Consider the following 20,660-nt stretch of genomic DNA (forward strand, 5'->3'; position numbering starts at 1 on the left):
GGGGCCTTCGCTTAGGAGGAGTCCCGGGGCTGGAAGATGAAGGAGGAGAGCGCACACGTGCGTCCGTGTCGGTAGTGGTTGGGGCAGGAGCTGGAGCCGCCGGCCGCGGCGCCGCTGCCTCTTCCCGCGGCCATTTCTCATTGGCTAGTACAAGACCTCCGGGGCGGGGTCTCCGAGCTCTGCGCGGGCCTCGGCGGCTGAGATGGAGGAAGACGGTCCTAACTTTAGGAAGGTAGGGGCTTGTCTGCGCTCTGGGGAGCTGAGCGCTCCCGGAGGCTGCGGAGCCAGAATGGGACGGGGACCGCTTGGGGCTGGGAAAGGGCGCAGGAGAGGGGACTTATTTGGAAAACAGAGTCCGGGGGCTTTCTTCTGGGGAAAAAAATAATGATCTTCCTAAAGGTCGGGTCTGACCTTGGCTCCTCCCACGCCTCCATAAACTGCGGTGGTTCCCTATTACCTTCAGATCAAATACAGAATCCTCCTTGCCTTTGAAAACTCCCTCCTCAGTCTCCCTAGACCTGACTCCGCTCCACAAACGCTGACCCTCCTTGCTGCTGCGCGCACTGGACACTCCATCTCCCTCCTCCTTGGCTACCTTCACGTCCCAGCTAAATCTCACCTTCTACGGAAAGCCTTTCCTTGTCCTGCGTAGTATTAGTGCCCTCCTTCTGTGGATTGTCGCAATTGAGGAAAATTATTTTGTCAGCTATGTGAACTAGAGACTGATTAGGGACTACTAAAATAGTCTAGTTGGTGAGGGCATGAATTGAGGTTGTTATAGTCACAGGAGATGTTCAAGCAGAATCAACTGGATTTGGCAACTGATTGTAAGTGGGAGGGAGGGAGGGAGTTTGTGGTTTCTTCAGCAGAATTAGGGAAGATTAGAGAGGAGCAGCTAGGTGACTCAGTGGAGTGCTGGGCCCGGAGTCAGGAAGACTCATCTTCCTGAATTCAAATCTGGCCTCAGACACTTACTAGCTGTGTGACCCTAGGCAAGTCACTTAAACCTATTTGCCTCAGTTTCCTCATCTGTCAAATGAGCTGGAGAAGCAAATGGCAAACCACTCCAGTATCTTTGCCAAGAAAACCCCAAATGGGGTCATCAAGAGTCAGACATGACTGAAAAACGACTGAACAACAACAAAGGGAGGGGTAGTTTGGTAGTTGGAAGGGAGAAAATGAATTCATTTTTGGACTTCTGATTTTGAGGTGCTAATGGGATGTATATGTAGAGAGATGTCTGGCAGGCAGCTGAAAATGCAAAACTGGATGTATAGAGTTGAGTCATTACAAGTCCTACTGTGATACCTCTCTATGTTGTGAAGGTGACTGTAGGTTCTCAGAACCTATGCCAGAAGAGTGTAAGATCTACCCTGCATTCTGGAAAGACTTCAAGTTCAGGCCCAGCATGGAATGGAATGTCTGGTTTTTGATGAACAGCTTGAATAGTGTAGCCACTCGATGAATATGTTGACTGCCACAACTGATGAATGAAAAGAATGAAAGAAAAACACACAATGGCCCTTGAGACTTGGAAGTCCCCTTCTGCTGTGACAGGGCAGAATTACCTAGTTTTTAAAGACAGACTATGAAGATTAACTCAACTGTTGATACTTTGAAAATAATATCATTGAAATCATATCAATCTTGACATTTTTTGCTGTGGATGAAACCAGAAGAAAATTGGTTTAATTGTACATACGAAGACAAGAAGAAACATCATTTCATGGAACATTTGATTTTCTGGTACCTCACTGCAAAAGGAGTCTACTGTGAACATAGCAATTAGGCAACATCGGTTGCAGAAGAGGGAGAGATAAAGTCTATGAAGAATTCCATTAGGGCCTCCAAAGTAAAACAACATATAATTTGATACTTGATAACTTTGGTGTTAAAGTGGGCTAAACGAGAATGGCCAAAAAAAAAAAAAGTTGGAAAATATGGTGCAGGAGTAAGAAATGAAAGAAACCAAAGCCAGAGTCACAGAATTTTAAAGTTGGAATGGATCTCAGCCATTCTGTGGTCCAACACATAGCTGGAAAGGAATTTCTACTTATAATGTACTGTATAAATGGTCTTCTAGTGTATGCCTGATGATTATCTCCAATGAGGGGAAACCTACTGTCTACAAACATGTTCAGACCTACCCTGTCCTTAGAAAACCCCACCTTGACTGTGCTTTCCCTTAAACTATTATCTTATATCTCTCCCATCTTTTATTGCCAAGTTCTTAGAAAGAATCATCTAGACTAGGGCTTCTTAAACTTTTTCCATTCGGGGCACCTTCAATGCTTTTTAAACTGTGGGTCATGACCCCACAGTGGAACACCAGTGTTATCAAACTCAAAGAAATAGGGGCCACTAAACAATAAATAAGGATCCCTGTGGGCCATATATTGACTTAGAAAACCCAACATTTTATTTATTTTGTTAAGTATTTCCCAATTACATTTTAATGCCACTCTGGAGTGTTGGGGGCCAATACTGCCTCTTCCATCTACTCACTTCTCAATCCCTTATAGTCCTATTTCAGATTGCACCACTCAGCTGAAACTACTTAGGTAATTATCAGTTATCTCCAAACTGCCAAATCCAAAAGACTTTTCTTAGACCTCATACTCTTAGATCATTCCTTCCTTCTGGAATTATTTCCAGAAGGCTATCATGACAGTGTTCTCTCCTAATTCTCTTCCTACCTATCACCCCTCCTCAATCCCTTCTACCTGGAACATCATCTATCCTCTTTCTCAGGCCTCCTTTGTGCATCCTGTTTTTTCATCTTCACTCTTGCAGCTCTCAACAGGTTCTATGAACTAAGCTAATATCTCTTAGCATATGCCCCCCAAATCTATTCTGTCCAGCCCTAACCTTGGGCCTACACTGCAATCTAGCATCATCAACTGCCTATCGTGTAAAATGCCTTATAGGCATATCAAACTAACTCAACAGAATTCCATATCTTCCTCTTACCCTTCCCCACTTTTGTTGATCATCCTTATAGTCTTTCAGATTTACAACCTCAGAGTGATCATAGACCCTTCCCTTTTCCATCTTCCCTACCACTAACCAATTAGGTAGCAAGTCTTATTAATGTTATCACTTCAACATCTACTTGACCTTTCCTTGGATATGTATGTCTTCCTTAGACATAAATAACATGGTTTTCTCTCAATTTTCTTTCTTTCTCCGACTAATCATTATTTTCCTCTGTTGGATCATCTTCCATTTCCTGCCACCCTAAGCATGAGGGTATTTCTCCCCCTGTCCCAGGCTACCTTGGGCCTCTTTTCTTCTCTCTCAACATTGTCTCTCTTGATGATTTCATTTGATGATTCATTCCTGTGGCTGATGACTCCTAAAATTTCTCTTTATATGTATCCATCTCTAATATCTCTCTCAAACTTGAGACCTGCATATGACACGTACAAACTGATGTACCATAGGCATCTCAAACTCAACATGTCCAAAATGGAACTCATTCTTTTTTCCTTCTAGAACAATTCCTTGTCTAAATTTCCCTATTTCTTGGGGCATGGGAATGGGTGGGTGAGTTGGAGAGGCCACATCAGTGTGACACAGTGAAAAGACCACTGGCTCTAGAGTCAGAAGATCTGGGTTCAGATCCTACTTCTGACACTACCAGTGTAACTGGACACATCATTTAACCTGCCTGGCCCTCACTTTCCTCATCTGTAAAGCGAGTGATTTGTTGAAAGACATGGCTTTTTAAGTGCTTCCCAGCTCCAGATCGATTATCTTATATTTCTAGTTAGCTGGGTTGGCAACTTTAGAGCCCTCAAAGTCTGTTTCCCCTTCCTCCCTCCCAAATTGAATCACAACACCTCTTGCAGCTGTCTCCTCTTCATTCACATAGCCACTATACTGAGCCTTTATTACCTCTCTTTTGGCTTATTGCATTAGTTCTTAATGGGTCTCCCTCCTTCCACTCTCTCCCTTCTACATAGTGCCAAAATCATCTTCTCAAGAATGTGTTTGACCATAACACATCTGTGTTCTTACTTTTTGCTTCTAGGATAAAATCCAGACTTCTCTGGTGGTAGTTTTTTTTTTTTTTAAGTGAAAAAAGCATGCTTCAATCTGCACTCAGAGTTTTGTTAAGTATTTCCCAATTACATTTTAATGCCACTCAGGAGTGTTGCTCTGGAGGTAGATAGCAGTATTCATCTGGGGTCCTTTGGAATTATCATGGCTTATTGTCTGGATCAGAGTAGCTACTTCTTTTGTGGTTGATCATTGTTATAGTATTGCTGTCACTGTGTATGATGTTCTCTTGGTTCTGCTCACTTCACTTTGCATCAGTTCATATAAGACTTCCCAAGTTTTTATGAAACCATCCTGCTCGTTATTTCTTATAGCACAATAGTATTCCATCACAATCATTACCACAGTTTATTCAGCCATTCCCCAAATGATAGGCATCCCCTCAATTTTCAGTTCTTTGCCACCACACAAAGAAAGCTGGTATAAATATTTTTGTACATCTAGGTCCTTTCCCCTTTTCTTTGATCTTTTTGGATTGCAAACCTAGTAGTAGTATTATTGTGTCAAAGGGTATGCACAAAGGGTATAGTCTTGTGGGTATAGCCTTGTGCGTATAGTTCCAAGTTGTTCTCCAGAATAGTTGGACCAGTTCATAATTCTACCAGCAGTGCATTAGTATCCCTATTTTCCCCGTATTCCCTTCCGCATTTGTTATTTTCCTTTTCTGTCATGTTAGCCTATCTGATAAGTGTGAGGTGGTACCTCGAGTTGTTTTAATTTGCATTTCTCTAATTAATCGTGATTTAGAGCATATTTTCATATGACTATTGATAGCTTTGAGTTCTTCTCCAAGACTATAATTTAAATGTAGCTCGCCACAATCTGGCTTCTGTCTTCTTTTCCATAGTTATTTCATTTTACTCTTCTTCATGTTATCTGCATTCCATTCAAATGAATCTACTAGATTTTGCTAGAACTCAATATGTCATTCTCTTTCCCATATGTTTTTTCTCTTGCATTTAGAATATACTCCTTGGAATCCTCTTTCTTCAAGGCTTAGCTCAGGAACCACTTCTCTTTGAAGCCTTTCATTATCTTTCCCAACAACCCTCCCCCTCCCCAAAAGATCAAATCTATTTTCTGAGGACTACCAATGATTAATTAATCATGGAAAGTTACATCACTAGTAGGCTGGCCACTTGGTGATGAAACTTTTTTTTGGCTATTACCACCCATGAAATAGGGAAAAATGAAAATGGGCCTTTACTCCTATGTGGCCCCCTTCTATTTTTGGAGTGGCAGTGGTTCAGAAAGGGAACAGAGAAGGTTAAGAATCACAGCTTTTAAAACATCAGCAAACTTTAGAGTACCAACAGTCAAATTAAATATGAGATCCTTGTTCAGTGACCGTGAGTGGACATAATGCTGGAGAAGCTAAATCATATTAAACTTGACATTCTTGCTGCAAATGAAATCAGAAGAAAGAAGTCGCAGCACAAGGGAAGGATGGCACATGGGTAACCCTGTAAACAATGGAAACGGTAATCACATACCCCAGAGCTGTAAGAAATATGATTTCATGGGACACTTAGTCATTATTGTTGTTACTCAGTCATGTCCAACTCTATGTGACCCTTTTCTTGACAAAGATACTGGAGTGGTCTGCCATTTCTTTTTCCAGTTTGTCCCTATTTTACACATGAGGAATTAAGGCAAATAAGGATTAAGTGATATGCCCAGGGTCACACAGCTAGTAAGTGTCTGAGGCAGAATTTGAACTCAGGTCTTCCTGACTCCAGGCCTAGTGCTCTATCCACTGCACCATCTAGCTGCCCCCATTGTTTGTTACATATTGCAATACCAATCATAAGTATTTGCAAAAAGACCACCATGAAAATAATTGCAGTTTATGTACCAACATTAGTTCCTGAAGATGAACAGGTAGATAAATTCTATATCCTCCAGATCAAATCAATGTATACTTTGGTACTTGGTGACTTCCTTACAAAGGTGGAAAAAGATAAGAATGGGGAGAATTACATGAGAAAGTATAGATCAGGAGAAAGAAATAAGAGAAGCCAAAGACTTGTATATTATACAGAAGTCACAGGCTTCTATGTCATTAAGACTTGCTTAAAAAAAAAAAAGAATTGGTAAGTCTTTGACATGGTGAGCATCAAACAGTATCACAAAGAATGAGATGTTCTTTTTAACAGACATCAAAAGACTTCCTTTAGACATAAGCATTATTTGAGTCAGATGTCTGTACACAGTCAGTTTATGCTCCCCTCAACCCATCCACCATGTTTGTATATTCTTTTTAAACACTCCAGTTATTTGAAATAAAAGTTCCTTCCCCTTCTTCCTCATTTCTTCATTAATGTATTCTTTTTCCTTGTTTACCCAGACCTTATGTTCATCTTAATTCCCCCTTCCTTTGAAGACAGTGAGATTCTGAAGACACTCTTCTTTTTCATTCTATTTCAGTGTAAGCACTTTATCATTGTTTAGTCCATTCACATTGCGCAGATGTGTTTAACTTTCCAGGCATTTCAAAATTTCTACTCAGCTCTGGTCTTTTCTAGGAAAAGTTCATTTCTTCTATAGTTTTTCATGGTATATTATTCCTGATTGTAAGTTTTTCCCTTTTAGAATATCATATTCCCAGCATAATCTTGTGTGACCCTAAATGTGGTTCCATCATATTTGAATTCTTTCTGACTGCTTAAAGTATTTTTTCTTTGACTTGGAAGATCTTGATTTTGGCTAAGATGTTCCTGGGAGTTTTCATTTTGGGGTTCATTTCAGGGTAACTGGTGGATTCTTTTTATTTTTACTTTTCTTTATGGTTCTAAATTTGGGCAGTTTTCTTTTATAAATTCTTAAACTAGGCTGTCCAGGTTTTTTGTTTGGTAATGGTTTTCAGGTACTCTAATGATTTATAAATTACCTGTCCATGATCTATTTTATAGGTCAAGTGTTATATTAATAGTAAATAGCTTATATTTTTCAATTATTTTTCAATCATTTGACTCTGTTCAAATATTTCTTGTTGTCTCATGGAGTCATTGAGTTCACTTTGGTCCATTCTATTGTTTTAAATTTTATTTTTATTTTAATTTTTTTGTCCATCGTATTTTTAATGAAGTCCTAATTTTGGTTAAATTTCCCACCAACTGTAGTAAGCTATTTATACTCCTAACATCTTTTCCCTCTAAAATTTTAATTTTGTTGTATTTTGTTTATCTCTTGCTTCATTTCATGCAGTCATTTTTATAGTCTCTGTGACCAAGCCATTTTTTTCCTCTGAGGCTCTGTACTTGTTGTGGAATTATTCTTTTCTTCTGGGTTTACCATTTACCTCTTGGGTTTTTCTTTTTTCTTTTTTTATTAGTTTATTTTGATTTATCACCAATCACTTCCACAAAACTTTTGAGTTTTAAATTTTTCTCTCCCTCCTTCCTCCCCAAGATGGCACACAATCTGATATAGGCTATACATATACATTCCTATTAAACATATTTTCACATTAGTGATGTTGTGAGTTAAGAATTAGAACCAACAGGAGGAACCACCAGAAAGAGGAAACAAAACAAAACGGAAGAAAAAAAATAGCAAATAGTATGCTTCAATCTGCATTCAAACTCCATGGAGTTCTTTCTTTGAATGTAGATAGCATTTTCCATCATGAGACCTTTGGAGATGTCTTAGGTCCTTGCATTGCTGAGGAGGCTAAGTCTATCAACATCAGTCATCGCACAATGTGGCTGTTACTGTGTACAACGTTTTCTCCTGGTTCTGCTCACTTCACTCAGCATCAGTTCATACAAGTCTTTCCAGGTTTTTCTGAAGTCTGCCTGCTCATCATTTCTTATAGCACAGTAGTATTCCATTACATTCATATACCACAACTTATTCAGCCATTCCCCAATTGACAGGCATCCCCTCAATTTCTAATTCTTTGCCACCACAAAAAGAGCTGCTATAAATATTTTTATACATATGGGTCCTTTTCCCATTTGTATTATCTCTTTGGGATACAGCCCTATTAGTGGTATTGCTGGGTCAAAGGGTATGCACGTTTTTATAGCCCTTTGGGCATAGTTCCAAATTGCCCTCCAGAATGGTTGGATCATTTCACCCCACCAACAATGCATTAATGTTCCAATTTTCCCACTCCTTTTCCAACATTTATCATTTACCTGTTTTGTCACGTTGGCCAGTCTGATAGGTGTGATAATGGTACCTCAGAGTTGTTTTGATTTGCATTTCTGTAATTAAAAGTGATTTAGAACATTTTTTCATATGAATTTAGAGCATTTTTTCATATGATGGGTTTTTTTAACATATGTTATTTCTTCATTATCTTTGGTATTTTCTTCTGTTTGTTTATATTTTGGCCTGTCTCCCAGTGTTTGCAAACTTCAGGTCTATTTATTGGGGTTTACATTGATTTCCCAGGTACATTGCCTCTCTAAGCCTCTGTTGGTCTCTGGCAACCTTTTTTGTAGTTCTAGATTGTAGAGGAATTTACCTCACTTTTGTTTGTTTTTATTTATCATTGTTTCATCTGAGATCCTATTCATGTGTTTGCTGGGGATGGGTGGTAAAGGGAAGGATCCGGGCCCCTCTACAACCTTTCATGTTGCCATCTTTACTGGAAATCTGAAATGAATTACATTGTGAACAGTCTCCACAGCGTGGGTTTGTGAGGCGAGGCCAGGGGGCACTGGGTCTTGGTCACTCAATTGCTCTTCCCAGCTGAGTGAGAGAAGGGTCACTGATGTGGGATCAGCAACTCTCTGCCAGGTACTCCAGGCTCAGACATCTCTATTTCTCTCAAAGATGCCATGATCCTTTCAGGTACCCAGGTTTGCAACCTTGGTGTCATCCTAGACTCTTTTCTCACTCCAAATATCCAGTTAGTTGCCAGACCTTGTCATTTCTACCTCCACCGTAGTTCCTGCATCTCTCTACTCATACAGCAACCACTTTAGTTCAAGGACCTCATTGCCTATCACTTGAACTACTGCACTAACCTCTCGATTGGTCTCCTTGCTTCGAGTTTCTTCCCACTCTGTTCTATCTTCCATGTGGCTGGCAAGATTATTTTCTAAAATATGGGGTGTTCAAAGCTCTTCATAACCCAGCCCCCTCCTACCTCACCAGTCTTCTTACACCTTACTCCATCCTACCCTCCACCTCTTAGATTCAGGAATTTTCTCTGGCTGTTCTCCATGCCTGAAATGCTTTCCTTCCTTCTCTCCTCTTGGCTTTTCTGGCTTCCCATTTTCTACATGAAGCCTTTCCCTTCCCTCTTTTAATGATTTCCTTTTTATCTTGAACATAGCTTGTTTGAACATATTTGTTTGCTTAGATTTTGCATTCCTCAATGGTAGTGGCTGACTCCTGCTTTTCTTTGTATCCTTCCCATTACGTGGCACAGTGCATAGAACATAGTAAGTGCTTAATTAATGCTTGTTGAGTGACTGACCATGCCACTTCATTAATCAGTAAACTCTATTCTTTTATTTCAGGATTAAATATAAAGTCCTATACTTGGAATTTAAATTCATTCTAGATTAGCCCTAAGCTAGGCCAGTCCAGTGATTCAAGCTCAAAGTTTAAAATACAATAAGCACAACTGAATCTTAAAATCCATTTAAAAACCAGTTTTACTAGAAAAAGATGAAGAGGACAAAGCTTCTAAAGAGCATATAAAATGCTACTTCCTTTCTCCTGCAGAATCAACACAATAGACTTGTAGGGGAGCAACAACTAATGTGAAGCTTCTGATGCCATTAGTCCCTCTTAATATGTCTATAATAAAATATATATTGTTATATAATCTAATGTAATTATTAAAATAAATCTCTTATTTAAAGTGCAGAAAAACCTTCACCTTCTTAAAGGCTATCCTCAGTCACCTGCCACTAAAGCCCTTAGAAAAACCAGGAGAATGAAAGGGTCTGAGGTGAAAGGGAAAGTAGGAAGGAGCTGTTAGTTCTTATGGTACTTTTATGACAGATATATGACAGAGATATATGTTAACACCCCACTAGCATAATCTTGGGAAAATCGAGATCACTTTATACACAGATGAAGTTTGGATAGGGCTTTCACGAAAGGACATGGTATTGCTAAGTTGACATGCAGGCCTTATGGATGAACATAGGGAGAAGAGACTTGATTTTTAAAATCTGTTTTATTGTATTATTGGTTTATAGGCAAGCTCTCGAGTTATGCTCTGTGGTGGTCCAAAGGGCCAGAGGCATTGCTTGGGTAATGTTGGGAAGGAGTAGAAGAAGAAAGAGGCTTGAGAGAACATGAGTAGACACCTTCAGAAGCCTGTCTGTCAACAGTTTTATGAACCAGTAAGACAAAAACCAGGTTCCTCTTTTCTTTCATTTGCTGCTACTACCCCCTTGGCTTGATGCTTCTCCTAGGGCCTTCTGATAACTTTTCCTTTCTTCTTGTTATGTTTCTCTTGTTTTTTCTTTTCTTTTTTAATTAACAAGTGTTTCTTTCCCTTCCCTCATTGTGAAAAACAAAACAAAACTCTCTTAAGAAAAGAACAAAACAAATTATGCATGTTGTTAGGTTCTTCTTATTAAAGCCTCCTTTTAGCCCTTAAATGAGCATTTCTTTTTTTAAATTAATTTATTTTGATTTATCAACAATCACTTCCATGAGCTTTTGCTCATTTAAAATTTTTCTCCTCCTCCCTCCCCACCACCCTCCCCAAGACAGCGCACAATCTGATATAAGCTATACATATACATTTCTATTAAACATATTTTCATATTAGTGATGTTATAAGTAAGAATTAGAACCAATAGGAGGAACCATCAGAAAGAGGAAACAAAACTCAACAGAAGAAAAAAAATAGCAAATAGTGTGCTTTGATCTGGATTCAAACTCCATAATTCTTTCTTTGGATGTGGATAGTATTTTCCATCATGAGGCTTTTGGAGATGTCTTAGATCCTTGTATTGCTGGGAAGGGTTAAGTTTATCAATATTAGTCATTGCACAACGTGGCTGTTATTGTGTACAACGTTCTCTTGGTTCTGCTCACTTCACTCAGCATCAGACCATACAAGTCTTTCCAGGTTTTTCTGAAGTCAACCTGTTCATCATTTCTTAGAGCACAGTAGTATTCCATTACATTCATATACCACAACTTGTTCAGCCTAAATGAGCATTTCTTAATCTGTAGGTCCATGAACTTGTTTTAAAAAATATTTCAATAGCTATTTTAATATAATCAGTTATGTTTGGTATTTTGTTTCATACACTTAAAAACATGTTGAGAAGGGGTCCATAGGCTTGTTACTGCTCATCTCTACCTCCTGGCTTCCTGAAAGTTCCAGCTGAAATCCCAGTGTCTAAAAGAAACCTTTCCCATGCCTTCTTAATGCTAGTGCCTTCCCTCAGTTATTTATTTCCAATTTATCCTGTGTATCTCGTTTGCACAGTTATTTTGCATGTTGTCTTCTTTAGAGTGTAAGCTCCTTGAGAGCAAGAAGCTATCTTTTTCCTTTCTTTGTATCCCCAGGTTTTAGCACAGTGCCTGACACAGAGTAGGCTAAAAATCCTGGCATGAACATTGCTGTTCACTCAGTCCTTTCTTTATTTTAACTTTTGTTGCCAAGGTATTCCAAAATTAAAAAGTGACATCTTTTTCCTCCTAAAGTACATTTCCCCATAAATAGTTGAGCAAAACCAACAAATAGAATGGTTGTGATTGATAATACATGAGGCAGCTAGGGTGCCACATGGATAGAGCTTTGAGCTTGATTAAGGATGACCTGAGTTCATATACTTCCTACTGTGTGACCCTGGGCAAGTCTCTTAACCTCTGTCTTAGCTTCCTCAACTATAAAGTGGAGATAATAGCTTCCCAGGATTTTTGTGAGTATCAAATGAGATAATATTTGTGAAATGTTTTGCAAACCTTAAAAAACACTATATGAATTGAAGCACTATTATAATCAAGCACATGGGGAACATCTCATTTCCAGAAATAACCAGCAGGTGGTGCTAAGAACACTTTTTAAAAAAAAATTTTAATTTAATTTTTCTTGGCAATGCATCCCACTGGTTTCTGCTTTTAGTAACCACTCCACTGTTACCATTGGGGGGATAAAACTTAGCTACCTCCGCCCCACTTGATAGCTTTTTATTTGATGGAATTCCACATTTGATGGAATTTATTTGATGGAATTCCACAAGAGTGCTTCTGACCTGAGATGCTAAAATTTACAACTATTCTTCAATTCAGACATTTATTTGAATGTATAAGGTGTACTACAAGAGGAATGCATGGCAGACCCTACTCTCGAGGACCATATAGTCTAATGGGAGGAGGGATATACATAAATAATAGGAGAAAAGATATGACTAGAACAAGGCTTGTTTGACTAGAATGTAGAGTAGGTAAGAGTGAGTAGTGTGAGATAAAGCTTATTAGGTAGGCAATGAGGAGCCATATGGTTAGAGAAATATGATCAGAGCAATGTATTTATCAGACTACTTTGTCTCACACATCTTGTGTGAAAAATGTGTGCCAGCTCTTTCAGTTAATTTAGAAATATTTATTCTCTTGTTAGCATTTCATTTTACTCTCCATTTGGGTTTTCCCATATACCCTCTTCAGCAGGAGATTCAGCAGTTTCCTATTGTGATATTGCTGGATCAAAGGTTTAATGACTTTTTTGAGTACAGTTCCAAATCGCTTTCCAGGATAGCCGGACCAACTCAGAGCTCCATCAGCAGTTTATTAGTATACCTACACTTTTACAGTCCTTTGTTATTCTTTTTTTTTTTATCACCTTTGCCAATCTGGTGGATAGGAGGACAAAGCTGTTTTAATTTGTGTTTCACTATTAGAAATTTGCAGCATTTTTTCATATGCTTTTTGATAGCTTAGATTTCTTGGAAAATTGCCTGTTCACATCCTTTAATCATTTATCTAATGGGAAATATCCCTTGTTCTTGTAGATTTGAATCAGGTCCTTGTATATAAGATGTGCCAAAATTGTAAGCTTTAGTAGCTTAAAATTGCACTAAGACTTTTGGGATATACCACGTTTTGTGTGACAGAGAAACTTGCTTCAAAATTGTTTTCTTCTATTACATTTTCCTTTTAACAGTTTCGGTTTTGCTTGTGCAAAAAATGTCTTGATTTTATGTAATAAAAATATCCATTTTTATCTTTGGTGATCCTCTCTTATCTCTCTGATCTTTTTTCCCTAGATCTCAAGGGTCACAGTTGCTTATTTGATCCTCTTGTTTATATCATCCTTTATATCTAAATGGATATAATTTGGATGCATTTGGACCTTATCTTAGTTGGGCCTTATCTTAGTTGGGCCAGATTACATTCCACTTTTTGTCAAATTAATTTTTTTTCAAAAATTAATTTTTCCCTCTGCATCTGAGGTCTTTGATCTTAGCAAACATTATGCTACTACTATGTGTTTGCTTCTATGTGTTGTATCCCTAAACTTTTTCACTGATTGATCTATTTTTTAACTAGCACCAAATCACTTTGATAATGACTGCTTTGTAGAATAGTTTGAAGGATTCTGACTTTTTTTTTCATTATTTCCCTTAATATTTTTGCCCTTTCATTTCTCCAAATATAGTCACCCTCTTTCAACTTACTGTCTTCAATCAGCTGTAGTCCCCTATGTCTGGCAGATCTGCAGCCCACAACTTCTAAAGAGTACCAAATTCTAGTCCCTGTTCCCATTTTAAGCTCCTCATCCTGCTGCCATTATTCCCGTGGCACACCTCGCTGACAGTAGGGTACTTGGAACTCAAGTCGGGAGTCCACCACCACTGCCAAGCTTAGCAAAGGACTTAGAGGCTTGCAGGGTAGATGATAATATTTAAGTGGAATGTATTTTTGTGTATTTAAGTGTATAATTGCCTATTTAAGCTTCTCGTGTAATATTTGGGATTGTAGATGGGTCCCTCCCTATCAGTGGTAGGGGAAGCAGGAGATCAGCAGAATCATTTTTGACTTTTGTGGCTGCTGGTAGTCCCCAAATGTTACCAGCTCTTATTCCCTTCTTCCCATAGGAGCTGGTAAACAAGTTGCTGTTCTTACACTTCAAGGATGACAGATGCAAAGGTAATTTCTGTCCTTTTTTAAACAAGTTTTTTTTTTTAATCAAAGCTTTGTTTTTTCTTTAAATCACTAGAGACCCCCCCCCATCTCCCCCAACAGAAACTTCCCTTGTAACTCAGTAGCATAAGTAGGCTTAAACAAGCTAACATATAAGCCATGTCTGACACTGCAGACTTCATTTTTATACTTGAAGATCTGCTGAGAGGAGAGAGGCATGTTTCACTGTCTGAAATTAGGATGGACCACTGCATTGATCAGAACTTCAACATCAGGTGTCTTTTAGTGATGTTTTTTTTTGTGGCATATTGGTCATTATGGAGACTTTTCTTTTGGTTTTGTTCACAGAATTTTGTCTGCATTAGTTCATAAAAGTCAAAGGTGGTTTTCCACTCATAAGTCAAGTTTTAGCATCAGGATCTTGTGAAGTCAGTCAGTGACACTTACTGAGTATCCAACCAACTGCTGCCTTGTAGATTGAGAAGTTTAAAAAATAAGCGTGGCACCTGATCCTTTCCCCAGGTAGTGTTGAGCAGGCACAAAGACACATGGACATATGCTCCACTCCAACAAGATAAAGAGAGATTAAAAGGATTACATATTTGATGAAGAAGAGATGGTAGGGCTCACTGCACTGATTATCCCAGCATGAGGCCAGACAAGGCTTAAAGCTGCTGCTGCTAGCTAATCCATGGAAGAGACGAAGGCAGACAGACACTAAATCAGTCTAGAGCAGGTTGGACTGTGGGCATATAGGGATGGCAGCATGCGAGTAATTCTATTCTGTCTCCTTTCCAGTCAGTGCAGATGCTCTGCAGCTCATGGTGGAGATGCTGAAGATCTTTGTCCGAGGTGATTTGATAGTTATGGCTCTCCCTTTTTAAAATTCCCATCGATAGCTTCACATGGGGACTAAGACTCAATCCTAAAATCTCTGATTTATTTGTGTTAGAGCCACATTGTATTTCTCCCAGTTCCTTGGAGGCACCCAATCTCTCTCTTCACTGGAATATGCCTTCCTGCATTTTAATTGACTTTTAAAATCCTGAAGCTGAAAAGCTGGGTTAATGACAGTTTTAAGTCAATCCAACAAGCATTTATTGAGTGAGTATCTAATAAATGCAAGACATGCCTAGTTGCTGGGAATACAAAGACAAAATGAAAAAAGTCTCTTCCCTGCCCTCAAGGAGCTTATACTGTACTCAGAAGAAGCACCTGGCCAACTTCAAGACAATTTATGAGGAGGAATACTGGAGAGTAGATTAGCCATGAGTTCACAGCTCAGAGCAACAAAGTAATCCTGGGCAAAATGAGCAGGGAGCTCAGTCATTTCTCATGTTGGGGTTTTTATAAACCACATCTGAAGCCAGCCATGATCCTGTATTTGATCCTGCCCAAATTAAACTTTTACTTTTCTCCTGTGTTCGTGGAACAGAAGCTGCAGCGCGAGCGATAAGGCAGGCCCAGGCTGAAGACCAGGATAAAGTGGACATTGAACAGTTCGAGAAGGTGTTGCCCCAGCTGGTATGGAAGCGTCAGCCTCATTTCTCAGTGGGGGTGGGCAGTTGGTACACTGAATGATAGCGTCGAGAGATTATCTAGTCTGACCTTTTTTTTTTTTTGGTAGGTGAGCACACTGACCCTGGCTGACACAATGGGGTCAGGATTTGAACATGGGTCTTATAATTATAAATCTAATCCTAGCTAGGAAGAGCACAGTCATTGTTGATAACTGGTTTAGTAATCTGTATGCTGATGACTTGAAGATACTGAGCTTCCTTTTCTCTCCATCTAGCTTCTTGATTTTTAGAAGCAGCAGCGATGGAGAAGATGAAGGTTATTAGATCAAGCTGAGCTACCTGAACCTTTTCAAGTCGTCTACCTGCCTCTGACTATTCCAGGACAGGGCATCAACCTCATACCAACATTTTGGGTGGTGTCTTATTTCAATAATAAATCCAAAGAGGCCAGATTATGTTTACTTCCTGACATGACTGAACCAAACTAAACAGAAGGTCTGTAGCTGCTGTCTCCCCGAGAATTTCTACGACAGTCACTTAGCATCAGGATGAGGGTCCCTTTCTTTCCCCTCTGCCTGGGTTAGAGAATAAGGAAGCCTGTGTGGTGTCTTCCTGGAAGTAGCACAAGGTGGGAGGTGAGGGAGGAGGAAAGGGGTAGTGGATGAGATTCGGGGATCAAGGTAAGAACTAAGAGGGGGCAAGCCAGGTCACGCTGGAACAAAGTGAAGTGCTCTAGTTCCAGCACACTTGGATTTCCTACCCCAGGGGCTACTCAGTTAAAGATTAAGGTGCTGGGCTGCCATCCATTCTTAGCTCCCTGGAAAACCAAGGCTGTTTGTACATGGGGCTCAGGAGTCACCAACCCCCTGCCTTATCTCCTGGCAGCCTCTGGCCTCAGCAGAATCCCCCCAGCTATGGCCCCAAGAGGAGCTCCCCAAGCCCTCTATAGAGCACTGAGCTAAGCATCAGGTACCTGATCTCTAGTTTATACACAGAGCCTGGTGCTTGCCTTCTCCCAACATTCTTGCTGCCGTCTGACATCAAAGCTAGTTTGTAACCTTTTAACCATTTGATATTCTCCTCAGAAGCTGCTTCCCTGAGCTATAAATTTGTTCTCACAAAGCAACATCAATAAATCAAAACTGTCTCCCTCCCTGGCTCAGCCTTCTCACTGCCATTAATCACCCAAAGTCAAGTTGCTTCAAAGCCTTATTCAGCTCCCCCTCCCCCCCCCCCCCCCCCCCCCCCCCCCCACTTTTTTCTCCATCTTTTTAGGACGAAAGCAAAACTCTTAAAAAGGACAGAATAACAAACAGCATGTGTGTGAATGCCCCAGCCCTCACAAGCCAGCTCCCCGCCGGCAGCTGAGAGAAGCTGTGAAATCGGAAACCTTACACATGTGGGCATGAGCTGCAGCCCAGAGCCTGGCTTGCCTGGAAAACGTTACTCTCACTGCAGCCACTGCTCCAGAAGCTGCAGCAGTTGGGCAGGATAAAGTAGTGTTTGTGTGGGCTGGCCCCAGGCCCTTTGGAACTGCCTGCAGGAGCAGTGGCCCTGAGTGTGAGTGGGGGTGGCATATTATAGGGGCCACACAGGACCGACAGGCAGAGGGGGTGGATACTACAGAGAGAATAGACACCCAGGTCCACTTACCCCATTAGTTTCCTCAGACATGCGTTGGGCCATACAGGCATGGGAAGAATGAAGAGATTCATAATGTGGGGGCTTCCCCACCTTGACTGAGATGAGAAGTAGCATCCCAAGGGTGTACACACAAGCAATACTGCATAGGCATCCTGGCACCTCCACTGTGGTACCCAAACTCCTAGGAGGAGGTTCTGACTGACTAAAAGGTTCCCTTACGAACCCTGGGTTCCAGGCAGTGCTGGCTCTCCAGTGCCACCTAGTGCCTAATAACAATGGATGCCTTACTCCACCTGTCTTTGCTTTTTCTTCTTGTAAGAGCCTTGGAAGAAGAGTCACTTTATTCTGGTACTACCAGAATGAAATAAGACCAAGGTTTAGTGCAGTGACCCAAGCGTTCACTAAGAGGCTTGACAGAGTCCTAACCCCCATGGTGCCTTAGCAGGTGTCTGGTGATCTTCAGCCTGGCTGGTTTTTGTACCCACTCTTTCCTCTGTGCCATAAAGAGAGGCCAGCAGCATAAATTGTAAAGGAGACTGGCCAAGGGGATGCTCCATTTTCTTGACATGCCTGCCGATTTCCACATTCCACTCCATAGAACCAAGTCCAAGAAAGGCCTTTCTTTGCTCTGGGCCTGAGTCTAAAGGAAGCAGTTGCCTCTCAAGTTCACATTTGTTTAGCATTTTAATATTTACAAAGCACTTTCCACACAAAGCAGCCTTGTGAGGTGGGCAGTGCAAATATTAATACTATTTTACAGATGAAGAAAATGAGGCCCAGAAACAGTACTGGAGCTGAACCCAGGTCTCCTGAATCCAGCGTGGGGCTCTTTCCAACTTGGCTGTTTGGCTGTCATTTTCCTGATTCCTTCAGTGGGAAAGAATGATAGGAGTCCTAATGGATGAGGACTCATTTTAGAAGCCTTCCCACCATTCCCAACTTTAGCTTTACAAGACCCAAACATTGCTGGAGAGCTATAGACAGCAGCAGAGTTAACCATACTCCACAGAAGCCAGGAGGCTGAACATGAGCCCAGAGACTACAGCATTGCTTGGACAGCCAACTGCCTGGAATCAGGTGTGAGGGAGCAGAGCCGCATTCCCACCCAGCTGGAACCAGCCATAATTTTAAACAAACAGAACCAACCTTTGACTCCAGTTATGTTGGTCTGAGCCTTTGGTAGGCATTGCTCATTAGCTTTTGTTTTCTAAGTGGCTTTTTTAGTTCCTTTTAATCTATACCATTGTTGTTCCAATGTGGGAGCTGCTGATGCACTAGGACTGGTATTGACTGTCCAGAGGTGGCAGGAGACACAAGGCTTGGCTTTGAATACCTTTCAAAAAGAATCTGACTCCAGTGGGAGCTTTTTACTCCCTCTTGTACCGTATTTTCTCCACCCCTTGACCCAATACACCCCTTCTCTCCACCTTTCTCTTATTCCTTTCCTTCTCTCACTAAAGTTTTGTGCTTCAAAGCACTTGGGAGCATGTGGAAGTAATTAGACCTGAAGGGAAATGCTGGCTGGTATGGGGAGACAATGATAAGTGCCAGGAACCCTGGGCGCCCCTTTTAGCCACTTTGAAGTTCATTCAGATGGTATAAAGCTCCACTGTGCTTTATTCCTTTGGGAAGAGGTATGGGTGTGTCCAGCCCAATAAGCAGAAATGGGAGTAGCTACTGGAAACCCCTGCTTGGCCTGGATACTACTTGCCCAAGTGGCACAGGGCACACCCACAGCTGGGTCTTAGACAAGATGGTTACAAAGTTCTTGGACAGGGACCCATTAGGGAGATCCTGAAGAGTGAAAAGGTGGCCACTGCTCCATTTCCCTCCTTCTCACAGACTCCCCAACCCTATCCTAGTCAGCCTTCTCTCTGCCAGACAATGAAGGGTAGCCAGACCCCTGGCTGCTCCAGCCTAGGCAGCAGAGGCAGATGATCACATGAAAGGTTCTTTTCACTGGAGTTTTGTTCTCTTTAGCAGGGGCGTAATTAATGACACCAATTACGTACAAAGGAAAAAAAATCCAGGAGCAGAGGCTGAACCCTGTATTGCCCATGGCATTAAGGATACCTGTGTTTCTTAAAGGAGAACAGAACTCCTGGGATAGGAAAGTGACTGCATTCCCTGTTAGAAGAGTTTAGTTGGTGAATTCATCTTTCTCATCTACCAGATCAGAGAACTAGTGACTGGAAAAGTGAAAGGGAATGGGCTGTCACAATCACAGATGTGGGGAGGGAAGGGACAGAGGCCCTCTAATCCAACCTCTCATTTTATAGTTGAAGACAAGGAAGTCCCAGGGAGACTGTGACTTGCCCAAGGTTTACAAAGCACCTTCCTTGCAACTAGACAATGAGAAGGGCCCGATCTGTGATTTCACTGGTAGAAAAGACTTTCAGGTGGATGAAGAAGTTTCCTCTACCACTGCAGGTCAGCACCTTTTCTGGAATTTAGAGTCTTGGAGAGTTTCCAAAAGCACTAAAGGAGAAGTAACTTGCCTGGGGTATTACATTCAGTATGTGTCAGGACTTGAGCCCAGGTATCCCTAGCTTCAAGGCTAGTTCTCTAGCCATATGACCTCCCCAATGAGACAGGTAGTATATTATTACCCCTATTTTACAGATGAGGAAACGGAGGCTCAGAAAGGCTTTACTGTATTTGAGCTGGATATGTGAATCCAGGTTCAAATTTCATTTTGCGTGGAACTGGAGTCCTTAGCTTCTGACCCCTCAGAATTAATTTCTGTTGGGCTAAGAAACCTTAATTGTAAGAGGCAAGATGTTGTTCACCAACTGTTAGAGTTTACACTTTCATCCCATCACCCTGACAATAAGAAAGGAAGACACTGATATTAATTAGGAGGAGCACACCAATTCTTTATTCCTGGCTCAGGTGGGGAGTGGATAGGAGTAGCAGGGGTAGAGGAGGAGTCCCCTCCTTTCATGATGGGCTCTCACCTCTTTCCAGCTGTAATACAAAGGGCAAAGAATTAGTGGTAACCGTTAGCCCCAAGTCATCCTCCCTCCTTGTGAGATCCAACTGCCACAAAGGGTACCTGGGAGTTTTAGCCACTTGGGCACTTTGCCTAGATTCCTCCTCACAGGCTGAGCAGTTCCTGCAACTGGTTCTGGGGGTTCTACTGCCACTTCGGCTGATTCCTCCGGTTCAGAAAGCTCAGGCTCAAGGGTTGGCAAAACAGTTGGTGTCGCTGAGCCCCTGGACATACACCTGAGCAGACAACCAAAAAAAAAGGGGGGGGGGGGGGGTAGGCCTTAAGCTCAAGGGTCAGTGTTTCCCTCCCTCTCAAATAGGACCTGTTTGGTTCCTGAACCCTCAGCCCCCCTCTCCAATTCCCAAGAC

The 20,660-nt window shown here is 41.2% G+C and overlaps 2 protein-coding genes across 4 annotated transcripts in view; one reads left to right on the top strand and one right to left on the bottom strand.

The window, feature by feature from the left end:
• Positions 1-129: 129 nt before the first annotated feature.
• Positions 130-16,813, top strand: CENPX (centromere protein X). The gene is made up of 5 exons (XM_027850198.1): positions 130-232; positions 14,091-14,142; positions 14,935-14,988; positions 15,572-15,660; positions 15,932-16,813. Exons 1-5 carry the CDS (start codon positions 203-205, stop codon positions 15,944-15,946), a joined length of 240 nt encoding a protein of 79 aa, XP_027705999.1. The 5' UTR covers positions 130-202; the 3' UTR covers positions 15,947-16,813.
• A 3,342-nt stretch (positions 16,814-20,155) lies between these two features.
• The window catches only part of ASPSCR1 (ASPSCR1, UBX domain containing tether for SLC2A4), a 135,098-nt gene continuing 134,593 nt past the window's right edge, over positions 20,156-20,660 (bottom strand). For all 3 annotated transcript variants that reach the window (XR_003568103.1, XM_027850136.1, XM_027850137.1), the window contains 2 exons: positions 20,356-20,528; positions 20,156-20,267 (listed from right to left, as the gene is read on the bottom strand). Coding sequence is in view for 2 of the 3 variants with exons in the window: in XM_027850136.1 (XP_027705937.1) it covers positions 20,254-20,267; positions 20,356-20,528 (187 nt within the window). In the remaining variant the exon portion in view is untranslated. The remainder of the gene's footprint in view (positions 20,268-20,355; positions 20,529-20,660) is intronic.

This window comes from Vombatus ursinus, unplaced genomic scaffold (genome assembly GCF_900497805.2).
Source record: "Vombatus ursinus unplaced genomic scaffold, bare-nosed wombat genome assembly UNPS02008996.1, whole genome shotgun sequence".
NCBI lineage: Eukaryota > Metazoa > Chordata > Mammalia > Diprotodontia > Vombatidae > Vombatus > Vombatus ursinus.